Source organism: Lepidochelys kempii, chromosome 21 (genome assembly GCF_965140285.1).
Source record: "Lepidochelys kempii isolate rLepKem1 chromosome 21, rLepKem1.hap1, whole genome shotgun sequence".
Classification (NCBI taxonomy): Eukaryota; Metazoa; Chordata; order Testudines; family Cheloniidae; genus Lepidochelys; species Lepidochelys kempii.
Genome location: NC_136400.1, coordinates 6047627 through 6063043, shown reverse-complemented (window position 1 = coordinate 6063043; position 15417 = coordinate 6047627). Strand labels below are relative to the sequence as shown.

The following is a 15417-nucleotide window of genomic DNA, read 5'->3' as shown; positions in this document are numbered from 1 at the left end:
TTACAGCTTCTTGGCTTTATAGAAAATTACTACTTGCTGGGTGTTTCTTCTACAGCCTAGATGTTCTAAAGGAGGTTAAGGGAGTTGGACACCTAGTTCCCATTGAAGTCCAATGGGATTTGAAGACCTAATTCTCTTAAATTGCTTTTGAAACTTCCAGTTCTAGTTCATAACAAATTCCTGTAAAGCACTCGGCCAACAAACTGCCAGTTCTTAATATGCTTCCAATGAGGTATGTGTCTTGAAAAATCACACAGAACCCACTTACATTTCCTTGATAAATCCTTAACTCTTCTTTAACCACCAAGGAGATCCCAAGGAGTTTCTAGGAGTTTAGCCGGCAGGATTTGTCTCATAAAAGTGCTCTGGCTGCTCTGCTGGCACAGCTGTCTCCAGACTATACGCAGATGCCAGGAGGAACAAAAGTTTCAGCAGTGCTTAATTTTTTTACCATTCCTTGATAAACATAGTAGGTCACATGGCTACAGCTCAGGCCATGTTCATGCACAGTGACATAGTTAACCCTTTAGCCGCTTGATTAACTTTGGAAAGTGCATACTTAAGTGCGTGCAGAGCATTTATCTGGAGATCCCCCCCAAATGCATTACAAGGACTGGGTAAGCACTATCAGCTCCATTTTTTCAGAGAGGGAAACAGTCACACAGGTGAAGGGACTTGATGGTTCATGCAGTGAATCCGTGACAAAGCTGGAAATAGAGCTAAGTACTCCCAGTCTAACAATGACTTTTTGTAAACTGCAACTGTTAATAAGACACTTTGCCATTGGTAGGTTTAAGCCCTGTTGAGGTGTAATTGAGGGTCTGATTTAAATACACACAGGATTTGAAAACCAACCCTGAAACACCTACAATATCCTCAATGGAAATAGTGGTGAGTTAAGAAGAGTGTGTTGTCTCAGACATTGGTCAGTGATTCTGTTTCCCGACACTGGTGACTGAGGCAGATCCTTATGTTAATGAAATTATTACACTAATGGAGAAGTTGATCTTGAGAGAAGTCTGGTTTGAGCTGCCTTTGAGACCCTTCAGCAATCTGTATTTTCTCTCAAAAAAGCCTGTGAAGCACTAAGGCTGAAAAAGGAATGGAGTTGGGTTATGTGAGAGAATGTGTCTGACAGCCTGCTTTTAGGGTGGCTTTGGAATCCTGGGAATAACCAGATTTCTGCTGTCTCAACAAGAGCTTGAGCTTTCCCTTTCCTTTTCCCTTGCATCCCACCCCAAAATAACACAAGCTCCCTCCATTTTCCTCCCCTCCCCCAAAAAAGAAACAAATTTGAGTTTTAAAGTAGAGTTATTTTCCTCGACTTTGTATTCTGGGTTTGTTTAAAGGCTACTTGCTGGCAAAGGGTTAATCAGCTGTTGTGCTGAGAAATGAATTTGGATGAGCTATCATTAAATTCTTATAAAAAATTGATTTCCTTGGAGAATGCTTCCATCAAACATTTATATAACCCAGAAAAGGCCAGTGAGACTGACACACTTATAAATATGATATGCTGGACGCTTTAAAATGTTAGTGACAGAGAGGGCTGAAAATGTTCTTTGCCACTAGCTTCTGTAAAGAAAAGCTGAAAGAAGTTGCTGTCTTAATCTAATCTTCCTGGTTTCTCCTGGAGGTGGGCTATGAAATATTAAACCTTATTTCACTTTCCAATCTCATGAATGAATCCTTTTGACATAAGCTCAGCCCTCCTCTTAAATGCATATGTACCTCGGTGTAATTTGAAAAACGGTCACCAACACTGGAGATGAACTTGTCAGCGTGTCTAGGTTCTGCGGTAGATTGACCCACATTTTAAGCAAAATGAGCATCAGTCTCTGTAAACAGTCTGAGCAGATCCTCCTCATGGGACTGTTGGTCCAACTGAATCTGACATCTCTCAAATTTTGCTGCACGGGACATGGAATTTTAATGTGCCTGAAGAGCAGCAATAGCTTGAATGGCTCTTTACCAGAGAGTGTTCCCCTGCACGTGCAAATTCTCCATCCACCAGCTTTTGTTTTCGTTCTTGGGGTTTTTGTTCTTCCTGATTGAATTTAATGTCCTTTAATTCTCTGTCTCCAGTTAAGCCAGCGACTGCTGTTCCTTTACAAGAGCTCCACACCTGCTACAGTCCATTGGCACAATACCCGGGCATGTAGTAGCGTTCTGTTGCAGAAGTCTTGTAAAAAGCAGGGGGGGCAGGGTCTGGGTGTCTTTTTCTCTTTTTGAAGGCATTTACTTACAATAGGACAATGATGAGACCCAAATGATGGAGGAGGAGGAGACGCTGTGATTTTTTGCTTACAGAGCAGCATAGCAATCAAGCAGATGGGCTCTTGCTTTTTGGATATTATCCTCGCATATTTAATCTCGCTTGCGGTTCCTGGAAGATGGACATTTCTCTAGCTCTATTTATTAGATATCTGTAAAATTCAGGCTTTCTGATCAAGTAATGGAAAGAGAGTCTCTTCCTTTTGAAATATTAGGAGTTGGCTGTGGAAGCTGGGTGCAGATGAGGCTGCCTGATTGGCTTTCAGTGATGTCATGCTAATGTTAGTAATATCCAGTAAATGCTTGACTGTGACTTTTTTAATCTGAAGTTTTTGTTCACTTTGTCTCACCGTAGCAATGAAACCATCCCAGCCATGCATTTTGAGGGGCACTGTTCCCCTTCTAGCACAGCACAAGTCATTTGGCCTTTGTCTCATAGTTACCCAGGGTAAGCTTATGATGGCCAGAAATGCGACGAATTGGTCCTCTGAGCCAGGTGGCACTTAGATGTGGTGTTACCCTCTTATTTGCCCAGGTATTGATTTGAGCAGCTAAATGCAAAATTTGGATATACTCTATCTGTGAAAACTGGGCTTCCTGGTACTGTTAGGAATACCTCTGTGGAAAGCATATTAAGATGAGCCCCTGAAAGTAGCAGTTGTAATGTGTGTCCTGATCAGTTGTCTGGATGCTCAGCTGACACCAGCCTATCGCTCCTCCAAGATCAATGTGAAAAATAGTGCTCAGTAGGGTTAGAATACTTGCATAGAGTGCCTTTTGTCCAAGGATTTCAGACTGCTTCCAGTAGCAGCCACTTGGCTCTGTGAGCTAAGTAAGGGATATATATGAATCCACTATTGAAATCCTCCATTTCTTAACAGCACACAGCGACACTCCATCACAATTTAGGAGAGTCGATGAGGGCTAATGTATCGAGTTGAAACTGTAGGGGGATGTTAGGGAGGCAGTTTGTAATACCCGAGTTGGAATTTATTGACTATCTTGTGTTTAACAGCCCTCCTCTTTCTCAGAGATCTCATGATCCATTGTGTATTAGTGGTCAAGACCTCTGCTTTGGGTGTGAGATAAGTGTCCATCATAAGAGTACCACTTAGTACCCATGATTTGCTATCTGCTATGCTTGTCCCTACCCAGGGACCATTTAGTTTTAGCCTTTTTATTCACATGGCATGGTGTCTGTTTTCCAGCAGTGCTGTGACCTGGGATACCATGCCAGCCTCAACAGAGCTCTCAGGACATTCCTGTCTGCAGAGCTGAACTTGGAACAGTCAAAGCACGAGGGCCTGGATGCCATTGAGAATGCAGTGGAGAACTTGGATGCCAACTGTGACAAGCAGCGCCTCATGGAGATGTACAACAACGTCTTCTGCCCACCCATGAAGTTTGAGTTTCAGCCCCACATGGGTGACATGGTCAGTTAATCTGCCTCTGCTCCAGCTCTGTAAACATGCACAGAAATCTCTATCCTGCTGAGTTACATTGAAAGGATTAGAGCTATAGTCAACCACAACTTCCCTGCTGTTTGGAGCTCAGGAATGTGTACTGTGGGTGGGTCACTGGGCTGGAGTTCAAGTGTGGAAGAATGGCCTTGAGACTGTATTTTTACAGGACAGTGTTGGCTAGGTAGGTAAGTGACAAGGACTGCAACATCTCTGTGGAGTCATATATGTAGATGGGAGGGAAAACTGCTACACAGGATGAGATGGGGACAATGCGACTTCCATAAGCAGCTTCTTCAGCTATCCATAGACTGCACTTACGGCAGCCTTTTCAAAAAGGCCACCTGTTTGATTCCCACCTGGGAGTTGAGGGGGAGGCCTTGGAAAAGGGACGCAGTAGGAAAATATAAGCTGTGGCATAGATGTCTGTAGACTGCAATTGACTCATTTTGAGTAAGAAACCAACTGAAGATGAAAACACCCAAATAGCTGTGGTCCTAAAGATGGAGCAGCACCATTGTTCCCTTTCCATTCATGCATTTTCTGCGTATCCAGACTTGGTAAAATTTACCAAGCATGTCAAGGAGACTGCTGAGACAAGGACACTCAAATTAGAAGACAGAAGAAACATCTGAAGGATTTAATCATCCATACAGAGCCTAGCTCTGCTTCTGCAGCCACATTGCCCTCAGCTGTTTGCACAGACACACCACTGTTCTGAGTCAGAGTCCTTGCTGATCTGGTGGATAGGTAGCATGGGTTAAAAGATACGGGCAGCATAGGTCAAACAAGGCATGTTGTCTCCAGACATCACCCAGCCTCTGCTCGCCAGGTGAATGAGTTTGTTTTAGGTTGTGGGGTTTGTTTTTTTCAGATCAGTCCTAAATCTGCCACAGCATATAGCTCCCACCAAAGTCATCAGATCAGCTATCATGTATTAGAGAGAGTGGTGCCAGAGCATCCTATGCAAAAGTCGGAAGCACTAACTCTTTTAAAAGGAGCAGTACTTTGTCTGTTCTTGTCTCTTGTGTTTTGTAATAGGGACATCCTAAATAACTTCTGTCCAGTGAAGATCACTTGAAGCACTTTCTGAATCCACCTTACTCCCAGTCTTGCCCTACGATAAAACTTCACTTCCATTTGTTGGCACTCATTTCATGTGCCATGCCAGCATCCTGTGTCCGCCTAGAGCTGCAGCCGAGCATAGTCAAGCCCTGATGCGTAAATTGGTGCTTTCCAGTTGCATAGATTTGTGGAGGGTGCAACAAGAGAGGGCAGAGAGATCAACTTGAAATATCAACTCGATCACTTTCTCTCCCCTCTGACACCCCATTCCTAAGACTGAATTGCAGAGCTCTTGCTTGCTAACACTCCAGTGGAGTAATACTGTACATTTATATATAGCCCCTTTTTATTAGAGGAGCTAACTGGAAGAAAATCTACACTGCAGAAAGAAGCCAGTATTCAGAGAAATTAACCTTTGCTATCTAAACTGATTCCTAGAGCCCTGCCACTGCCTGAATTAAAACAGAAAGACAAGCAATTTAATATGCAGTTTTATGAGGCATTTGACTGTGTAGTCCTGGAGCACAAGTGGTTTGTGGTGCTTCACACATTTTATGGTGACACAAGGTAGTCAAAGGATTTTCATTTTTGGAAATGAAAATGTATTGCTTGACAGCTTTATCCATTGTGTCTGCGTATCTGGGAGCCATGTTTAGGAGCCAGACTGAAGCCAGGTCACAAATCTGAATGGGACTTAGGTCAGTTGGCTGGATGTCTACATTATCCTAGCAAACATGAGGAAAGGCTAGAGAGGTGCTCCCTGATGGCCAGTGTGCTCTTTCATTCCTAGACATTCAGACGCAGCTTACGGCTGTCTCTTTCTTCTTAAGTGATGGAATGGACAGCAGGGAACATGTGAAAACCCTGAGTTGGAAAGTGGCCTTTTTATCCCATACTCATACACAGATTAGTGTCCTTAGGATAGCAAAAAGGACTGCTCCCCACCCCTCCAACTCGGTCCCACATCTTCATCCCCCTCAACATATCCCTAGTCATAAGACTTGACTGTGTCTGTGTTATGTCTGTAGGAAGGTTTGTATTGCTCTCCTAGGATTGTTGGGGTGATTCTTGTATGCATGAGATTTACTTTTTGTACATGTGTGTAGCTTGGTTGGCAACTTGAGCCTTAACAGATTGTAGCTTTCTGCCATGATATTGGCAGTTTGTTCTTACCACAGAGCACAGCTACAGTGTGCTGCGAAACATGAGCATTCTCACCAGTACTGAGAGCCCAGTGTTTAGTATGTAAAAAGGTGCTTGCCTTGCTGTCACATAGCAAACAGGTGTAATCCTTCCTGTAGCCATGGGGAATAATAGATAGCCCAAATGGACAAGCCAAGCTTGCTTTTTCCCTTCACAAAGTACTTGACTTGTTAGACCAAATGTTTCCCTGCCATAAAATGACATAAATCACATTGAGGTCATTAAATCACATTGAAGTCATTGGGTTCTGTTCTGCCTGTGGTCTCTAGTGCAAGTCAGATGTTTCAGGATTAACTCATTGAAAGTGACTCTTGTTTCTCTTACTCAATTCTTCCTTGTCTTTTTTTTTCCCCTTCTATTTTGTTTGACTTTAGGGGCAGGGGATTGTAATTCAGTAAAACATGGGGCTTAGCTTTGATTTGTTTTGGCTTAAGTTCAGAGACTTCTCAAGCACTAAAACTATCACTGTCATTGGTTTGTTTAATGCCCTAACACAATAATTATGATTTTCTTGGGTATTGAATGCACTGTGACTCTATCAAGGGGGCTTCTTTTTTGCAGGTGTCACAGCTGTGTGCCCAGCAGCCAGTCCAGAGTGAGTTGGTGCAGAGATGCCAGCAGCTGCAGTCTAGATTATCTACGCTCAAGATTGAAAACGAAGAGGTGAGCTAACAAACAGACCAAAAAAACGCTTGCAGCCTTTGCAGTATTAGAATCTTCACACAGCCCAGGGACAAGGGAATACCCCATCTCAATAAGCCTGTTTGCGCTGACCTGTGTAGGAAGATGTGGAAGGAGGGCAGCAGAGGGCTTCGGGGTCTTAGTCTGTATCCCTGACTTTCCTTCCCAGCAGCTTTGCATGGGGCAGAAATTTCTAAGACAAATCCAGTGTTATCCTTTTTCCCAATCTGAATCGCTAGGCGTGGCCACCTCTCAGGAAGCAAAGATCAATGATCTCTCTTGTCTTAAAAATAATAAACCTCAGGCAAGTCCTAATTTTTGTTTCACTAGAGTGTTTAGCTCTCATATAAACAATAGAATCTGATTTAATACAGTTCTTTCTTCTCATGGTTTATAAAACCAACCAATACTACAAATTTATCACTTACAGCTACTGTTCAACATGTTGCTTTGTATTCAGCCTAGTTTTACTAATTGCTGGCAGGTACTGGAATATTTCTCCCCTGTGAAACAAAAGAGATGCTAGTCTATACTGGAGAATGTTTTAGCTCTTTTCTACAAATATAGACACATTGGTTTTTGTTTTTCAAGTCTCAATCCCTTGTTTGTTTGTCTGGCCACAGAAGCCTTTACAAATGTGTTTCAAATCTGTGCATAGATTAAAAACGGACAAATACGATTGCACATCTGTACTTATGCATTAGTGGGTTTTTTAATTTGTATTATTTTAAGGTTGCAATCTAAACAATAAAATACTAGAGAATAAATTGTTTACATGGCAGTTATTAGATTTTTGTGTGTAATATTGATACTATCCTCTTAAGAAAGAGAAATGCTGATACTTGAAATAACTATTTTCAGTTACTTAAAAAAACTAGAAACTGTAGTCAGGTGTTACTTTCTGATATTCAGGTCCATCTCCTGTTCCATTTGGGTACAGATGGCGAGGGGTGGACAGGGATTAAGTAATGTTACTAAGATGATTTCACTGTGGAAGAACACACACATCAGGTTGCAGTGCTTGTGATCAATAAGTCACATACCTTAATGTCGGGTTCTCTACATGAAGTATATCTTTTCTCCTTCCATTGTTGGTTATTTCAGACAATGACGCTTAAATGCCTGCAGATGGGAAAAGGGTTTGTATGAAAAAACTGGAGGCAGAGTGAGATTCTTTCAGTCCTTACTGCGGGGTGTTTGCGGTGAATTGGTTAAATTTGTCGTGCCTGTGCAGAAGGGTGGGTTTTGGTACCTGTTGTAAATAGCAATTTGGCTCTTGCCAAGATGGGTGGCTACACATTGGCACCTACTCCTTCACAGCCTGAGGTCTGTTCGCTCACTGTGCACAGATGTAGATGACAGTGCAAAGTGCAAGGCGGGGTGAATCAAACACTGGGTTTTTGAAGATAAGGTGGATCTCTTTGGAAAAGGAGAGAGGGGGAAAGCAGCTTTTAAATCGTATCGGCACAGAGAGACGCTCCGCCTCTTCCCTTCTCCTTCCCTCCCTTACTAACCCCAAGCGTTCATCCCATCAAGGTCTAGTATCCTTCGCAGTCTCTTGACCTGAAAGGATTAAATGAATGGCATTATTCTGAGGGGCTCCCCAGGCATCCAGTGCACACCTCTAACCCCCCTGGAATTTATCATCCTGTTTGTGCGGTCCCTTGATAGCCCCAAGCAAGGAAGACACCTTCAGTAATAGACTTAGCAAATTGCAGGGAGGTCTTATTTTAATGCAGTGTTTTTGTTTTGAAGCCCGGTAGATTTAGTGTCGGGAATAAAATGATTATGAGCATTGCACCATTTCCCTCCCAACACGTCACTTTGCTATTTGGGTAGATTCCCCTCTTTCCCCCGCACTAGGACACTGGAATAATACTTTCCTTACTGCATGGTTTGTACAGCATACAGCAGTGCAGATTTATTTTGCTGCTAGCCGGTTGTTTACGTGGACTGTGCTCTGTTAATTAGCAGAGCTTGTACTGTGGTTACGGCCCATAGGACTCAAAGGCAGTCATAACAGTTTATTAATAAAATGTTCTGGGACACTGATCCCCTGTTTTTTCACCTGCTGCTTCTCATTTTTTATTTATTTTTATTTTAACACCGTTTTGTCCTTTTGCTGAGGCAGGTGAAGAAAACTATGGAAGCCACACTGCAGACAATCCAAGACATAGTCACAATTGAGGACTTTGATGTCTCTGACTGCTTCCAGTACAGCAACTCCATGGAATCTGTCAAATCCACAGTCTCTGAAACTTTCATGAGCAAGCCAAGCATTGCCAAGAGACGGGCCAATCAGCAGGAGACCGAGCAGTTCTACTTCACGGTAAGGGATCTGACTTGCAAGGTGTTCACGATGACAAGAAGCTCTCAGGAACATTTGAGCTGCTGCTGCATTCATTGCCCCCTTATAGACACCCATGACTGTATTCTTGTTCTCCTGAGTTTTCCTGTTTAATCTCCAGGGACAACTTTAATTTTTAGAGGAAGCCATTTGAATCCACTTCTTAGAAATGTTTGATAGCTCTTCCTGAAACTAAGAGATCTGCTAATTACCAGGATTACATGTCATAGAGGAAATTAAAATGGAACAGAGAGCCCTGGGTTAGTCTTAGTTTGAAAGAACTTAAAGGGACAGTATTCTAATTTTTAAATTTGATATCACAAGCGTAACGAGTTTAGCTATACTTGTGCCTTCCCCCAGTAGCTAAAGTCGGATAACTTTGTTTTACTTGTTACTAATACAGAAAATGCCACTGTGGCTCAGCTGTACTCTTTACTCAATGCCAGCATCATACTGTAGCAGTGGTTCCCAAACTTTTCAGCATCATGCCCCTTTTAATTTTCGAGAAACCCTCATGCCCCCCATCTCTCCTTTACAATAATCCAATCCCCCGCCCCCGCTCCTTGTCTTCTGACCACCCCCTATCCAGCCCCCCCTGCTCCTTGTCTCCTGAGTGCCCCGACCCCTATCCACCACCTGACAGGCCCCCTGGGACTCCCACGCCTATCCAACCCCCACCCCATCTCTTGATGGTCCCGTCCCCCCCGAACCTCTGCCCCATCCAACCGCTCCCTGTCCCCTTACTGCCCCCCCCCCCAGGGACCTCCTGCCCCTTATCCAACTCCTCCGCTCCCCGCCCCCTTACCAGGCCTCTCAGAGCGGCAGGACTGGCTTATTGGAAAGCCTGGGAGGTGGGTGGGCACAATGTGTGCTGCTCGTGTGGTGGCGTGGCTGCGGGGGAGGGTGGACAGGAAGGGGAGGGGTCGGGGACGAGCCTCCCCCGGCCGGGAGCTCAAGGGCCGGGCAGCCTCGTGCCCCCCTTGGAATTTCTTCATGCCCCCCAGTTTGGGAACCAATGTACTGTAGGCTCCAGTCCAGTAGCAGGTGGACAGAGAGCACCCAATGGAGGCCCACAGGGTCATGGAAGGCCTGCATGCTGCAGTTGCAGGATCAGGGCATTAGATCCATAATCAGGGACTTGACACTGTTCCTAATAAAACAATCTACTGTAGAGTCATGAGAAGAGAAAATTGGAGTACATCCCTGTTTTTAATGTTGGTCTTCCAAAAAGTTCCTGGTTTATTCTTGTTGCAGCCAGGGCTGGGTTTGTTAGTTTAAAAGCAAAATTTCACAATTTGTTTTTAATGTCTTTCTTTTTTTTTCTTTTTTTTTAAATCTAAGTACTTTGTCTACTGAACAGAATTTAGCGTTTAGATTATAATATGTCCAGGTGGGTAAAATCTGGTCTCTCTCTCATATCTGCCTACAGTGGAGCTGAAGGGACAGAGCTTAAAATTGTGAAGGGAATTTACCCAAGTATGTTCACAGATTTGGTCTTGAGGGAAAACGTAGGTCACTCAGAGTAAAAATTCCAAGTTCCTTCTAGATTTACTACGTTTCAGACCAGCATGTTTTTTTCCCCTGAATTGTGATCACGTATGTTGAGCTGCTGTATCATTTAATATTGTCAAAATCTATTCTTCCAAAAAGCAGATGAAAACCAACCTTGTAAAATTCATTACTCTGACCCCTTTTGAGAGCCAATTGCTATATTTAAAGCTTTCCTAGTCCTCTTATGAGAATGGTGTTGCTTATTAAAACTGCGAAGTTCTGTGCAAATTGCATTGGCTGACAGGCTGGTTTTTGTCAGGTCTTGTCTGGTAGTAAACTCTCCGATAAACCTATCATCCCTCAGACAAGCACTCAAAATGCTTAAAAATAATGCATTAAATTTAAAAGTATTCTTCTTCTAAAATGAAACTGGAAGTTAGCAAAAAGTGGGCAGGTGAATTGATACAATTAAGAAGCAATTGACTAGCCTGCTTGTGATTATGGGACGAGAAAAATTGTATCTTAAATTGAATTTCAGGTACTCCCTCTAGAGAGAGCAGATGCTGTATGTGCAAATATGCACTTGCACATAGGGTTAGTTTACTATGATTTTATCTGTACACGGGACTTTTCCATTTCTCAGAGTTAATATCCTGCTCCCATGCAGCCAGACCAGTGTTGTCCCAGAAGGATTGTAGAGCTGTCTCTGAGAAATGAAGGTGCTATCTATCATGTCATATGCAACCATGATAAAATAACTCGGAACTGAATGAGGCTGATGTATGAAGGACCCTGTAAACAGTCAAATCAGATACTTTATTATTGTGTTTTTTTATCACAGACTTATAAATATCCTTAAGAATTCCAGACTTTGAATCTGTAAAGATGAGTTGTTTCCTTATACATAGAAATGAGCTGATGAGCATTAATGAGAACTAGGACAAAGCCATGGTAAATGCAGTATTGTTAGGAGAGAGAGAGAGAGAGAACCAAAATACACAGACCTTTTAAGGTACAGAACAGACCCGTGTAAAGGAAAGACACCTCTCTCCTCTCATTTCATATACTTCTGTATTGCAGATCAAATGTGATATATACACATACACTGTGTGTCTGTCTGTGTGCGTGTGTCTGTGTGCGCATGCACGTAAACATACACACACACACACATGCACAGAAGCTCATTGGAAGATAACCAGAAACAACTTTAAGTATCAACATAACCCTTGGTTCCAAATCAGTATTTACATACCATGCTGTTTGCTTTTGAACTTTTCAGCATTCATATACTGTGGTGGTAAGTCCAATATGTAAGAGGGATTGCATTCAGAAAAACGAGTGTAAATTTAGTTTGCAAAGTATAGGAAGGAAGGAGAATGACTTGGCATTCCCATCTGTAAAATGGGGAGTAATTTTGGCTTTATAGTTAAAATAGTTTTAAAAATAATATTAAGCAACACTACAACGCTTGCTCTCTTCAAAGTGCTCTACAGAAATGAATTTAATAAAATTTGACAAATCTCATGACATGAGTATTTATAATTTCATCGATAATTAATTTTACGGAAATGTCATGCTGCTTCTATCAATGTACCACTCTTTCCCTTTTAATCACGACCATTAGCACAGTGGTGAGGTGCTCTGATTTACTCATTGCATTCTGGGAACATCGCTCATTGTCCTGATTGCATCCACTTTGATGTTGTTTTTAAAAAAATAAAAATAAAAAAAATAACACGGCTCTGCCCAGATTTGAGATGGAGCAAGGATATGGGACAGAAACTATTTCCATATAGTCTCGAAAGGAAGATGTACTCTAGTTGACACTTCGCTCTATTATGCATTTCATCTGACAGCTGCTTCCTGCTGGAGGAATTTAAACGGGTTCAGGTTGGAGGAGGGTATTAAAGGTGCGTGGATGTGGGGCAGACAGCCATTGCAATGCATATGCAGTCACTAGTTATCATATCCTCCTTTCTGAGATGTTTGCAATATGGAAATTGTATTGACTGCCCGTCTGTCTTTGTCCTCTTGTGTCTGATTGTACTTTGATTAAATCCAGGCCAGAAATTAAATAATGTGGCATTCAGGAATACTTTAGTGGTGTTTGTTTTTGGTGTTTGTATTAAGTTTGAAACAGAATGCTGCTGGATCTTCATTATTCATCAAGAAAAACCTGCAGTTTTGATTTTAAATGGATGTCCTTTTTACTTTGTGTGTCCTCCTGGGAGGTGGCAGGCTCCGGAAGGTTGGATTTATTGTAGTATGAAGAGGATATGAAATACCAGTAGTCAGTAGGAACCATTGTTTTCCTTGTAGCAGCAATAGGATGAACTTTGCATTGGGCTCAGTGTTCTTAAGGTGCCAGAAGTACTCCTTTTCTTTTTAGTGTTCCTAATGTAACTCTCAGAGACCCCTCACAGCCTGAGAGACCAGAAAAAAGGTCAGAGAAACGCATAATGGTATTTGTCTGGAACCCTGAGTGTTTGATAAGCTCTATAGACAGGAATCTCTTTTCTCTCCTCGGAAGTGTGGCCACTTCTGAAATAAAACTTGGCAGTTCAGAATTGCATCATGCAAATTTAGGGTAGTATGTGACATTCATCACTTTCTATCCTCAATAGTGATGTGTGAAATTGCAAGGGGAAATTTTCAGGTAGCATTGTTGAAATTCTGCTTTAGCCATGAGGCTGGAGCTAAACCCCACCTCGTTTACTCATAAGTTAGTTTCATGACCTCAGCTGGCCAGGAGATGAGCTTTGTTTCCTTCATGAGATGGTACCTCCAGTGTCGCATACGGGGCACCTTGGGTTTTACAGAAATAGCCATCAAGTACAGGCCACCTTCAGCTCTGCTTTGATTGCATGCCTTAGATAGTATGGCTGTTTTTAAAGCTGGTCTTTCAGCTTGTGGCCTGTCACAGGTAACAGTCTGGGGTAGGTGCTCTCTGAGTAGATTGCAAGGCTATTTAAAAAACAAATCCAATACAGTTGCTACCTGTGAGTGGTCCACCTTCCTTCCCCTCCTCTCTCTTGGATTTCTGCCAGAGCTGCCCTGTGGCATGTCTCCAGTGAATATGACATTCCAATAAGGGCATACAAAAATGGTATTTTGGGAGAAGGTTCTGTAGCATAATGGAGCACCCCGAAGGGGAGAGGGGATTTTTCTCATGTAATTCTAATACATAATCATTGAAATTATGCATGGTGTTAACTGTGAACCGGTCTTCCATCCTGCAGTTTGTTAATGCTAATAAGCAGTAGCAAATATCCTCAGTGGCCAATGATGGGACACTAAGTGGGGAGGGCTCTGAGTTACTACGGAGAATTCTTTCTCTGGTGTCGGGCTGTTGGGTCTTGTCGAAATGCTTAGGTCTACTGACTGCCTTATTTGGGGTCACGAAGGAATTTTCTCCCCAGGCACATTGGCAGAGAGACTGTTTTTTTTAGCCTTCTCCACAGCATGGGGCACGGGTCACTTGAGGTTTAAACTAGTGTAAATGGTGGATTCTTTGTAACTTGAGTCTTGAACTCATCATTTGAGGACTTCAGGAACTTAACCAGAGGTTATGGATCTATTACAAGTGCAATGAGAACTAGGACAAAGCCATGGTGGATGCAGCACTGTTAGAGGAGAGGGAGAACCAAAATACACATGGGTCTGTTCTGTACCTTAAAATGTCCATCTCCTCTCATTTCATATACTTCAGATATATGTGGTGTGTGTATATATACATAGACTGTGATGGTCCCTTCTGGCCTTAAAGTCTGAGAGTCTATGTGCAGCCCCTCAGGCCCAAGGATTCATGGTCAAATGGGATCCAGGAGGGGAATCTTGTACCTCATTATCAAATGGTTTTGTTTTAATGGGATCTTGACTGACAGCAGGAAATAAACCACTGACCTATGACCAGTCCTGCAACAAAAGGTTTCTCTAATCACTGCACAGCCTAGCCAAGGAATGCTTTGGCATCTTGTTCTTCCACATGTCAGGGTGAGGTGCACTGACTTTACAGACAGACTGAATCTTCATTTTGGTTTTCAATTTCTCATTATTTTTAAGTCTCTTTTTTTTCCCAGCTTATGCTGATGTCTCAAGGGAGATGTTTCTTAAAAACCATTAGTTAGAGGGTTTCTTATATTGTTGATTTTCAGGAGTTTCTCAATCCCTTTGACCAGTGTTTTGTGTGGTGTGTGTGTTTGGTAACTGGAGATACTCATGCAAACAGTGTTTGTCTATTAGAAAGTCATGAACTTGTACTGCTGATTTAATGATGTAATGTGATGGTAGTATCATAATTAGCTGGTATGAAGAATGCTGATATCAGATGTTTAAGAGCCTGGCGTTAAGTAGGGAATAAGCAGAAGACCAGATAGAACTTCAGAAAAACACAGAGCCTATTTTCATGCAAATAACCATCCGTGTTGCTTATCCACCTTGGTATTTAATATCCCTAGCTGAATAATAAATAGGATAAAGAGAAGAAAATTGCATGTTAAAGCAGAATTGTGTCTAATGAGGATATTTATCAATTTTGCCATTAGGAGTCAGTGATTCTTGAATATTATCTGTACCTTCCCACAAATGGCATCCTTTTACATTCTTCGTCAATATGCCAAGAGTTGCAGCCAAGAAATATAATAGTGCAGTTCCGTCAAGGTGGTTCATAAACCATGAGACAGTAACTGAAGCACTGTGTCACAAGAACAAAGATGAAACTTCCTTACGCGCTTCAGTTTTATATTATGGCATTAAAACGTCTGCTTGATTTGTTGATTTTTCTTTGTGGTCCACATGCCAAAAAATTTGTACACATTTCCAGTGTTCTGCGTAACTGGAAGGAATAGAACTGTCACTTCAGCTGTGGGGGAATGGCTGGCTTAATGGATTGGTAGT

General features: G+C 42.3%; 1 protein-coding gene across 10 annotated transcripts in view; it reads left to right on the top strand.

Annotated features, from left to right (window-relative positions):
* The window catches only part of SRGAP2 (SLIT-ROBO Rho GTPase activating protein 2), a 210502-nt gene that overhangs the window by 147787 nt on the left and 47298 nt on the right, over positions 1 to 15417 (top strand). For 9 of the 10 annotated variants that reach the window (XM_073319746.2, XM_073319742.2, XM_073319745.2 and 6 more), the window contains 3 exons: positions 3483 to 3707; positions 6564 to 6665; positions 8815 to 9012. In XM_073319746.2, the coding sequence (XP_073175847.1) occupies positions 3483 to 3707; positions 6564 to 6665; positions 8815 to 9012 (525 nt within the window). The remainder of the gene's footprint in view (positions 1 to 3482; positions 3708 to 6563; positions 6666 to 8814; positions 9013 to 15417) is intronic. The other variant, XM_073319744.2, reaches the window with a different exon arrangement.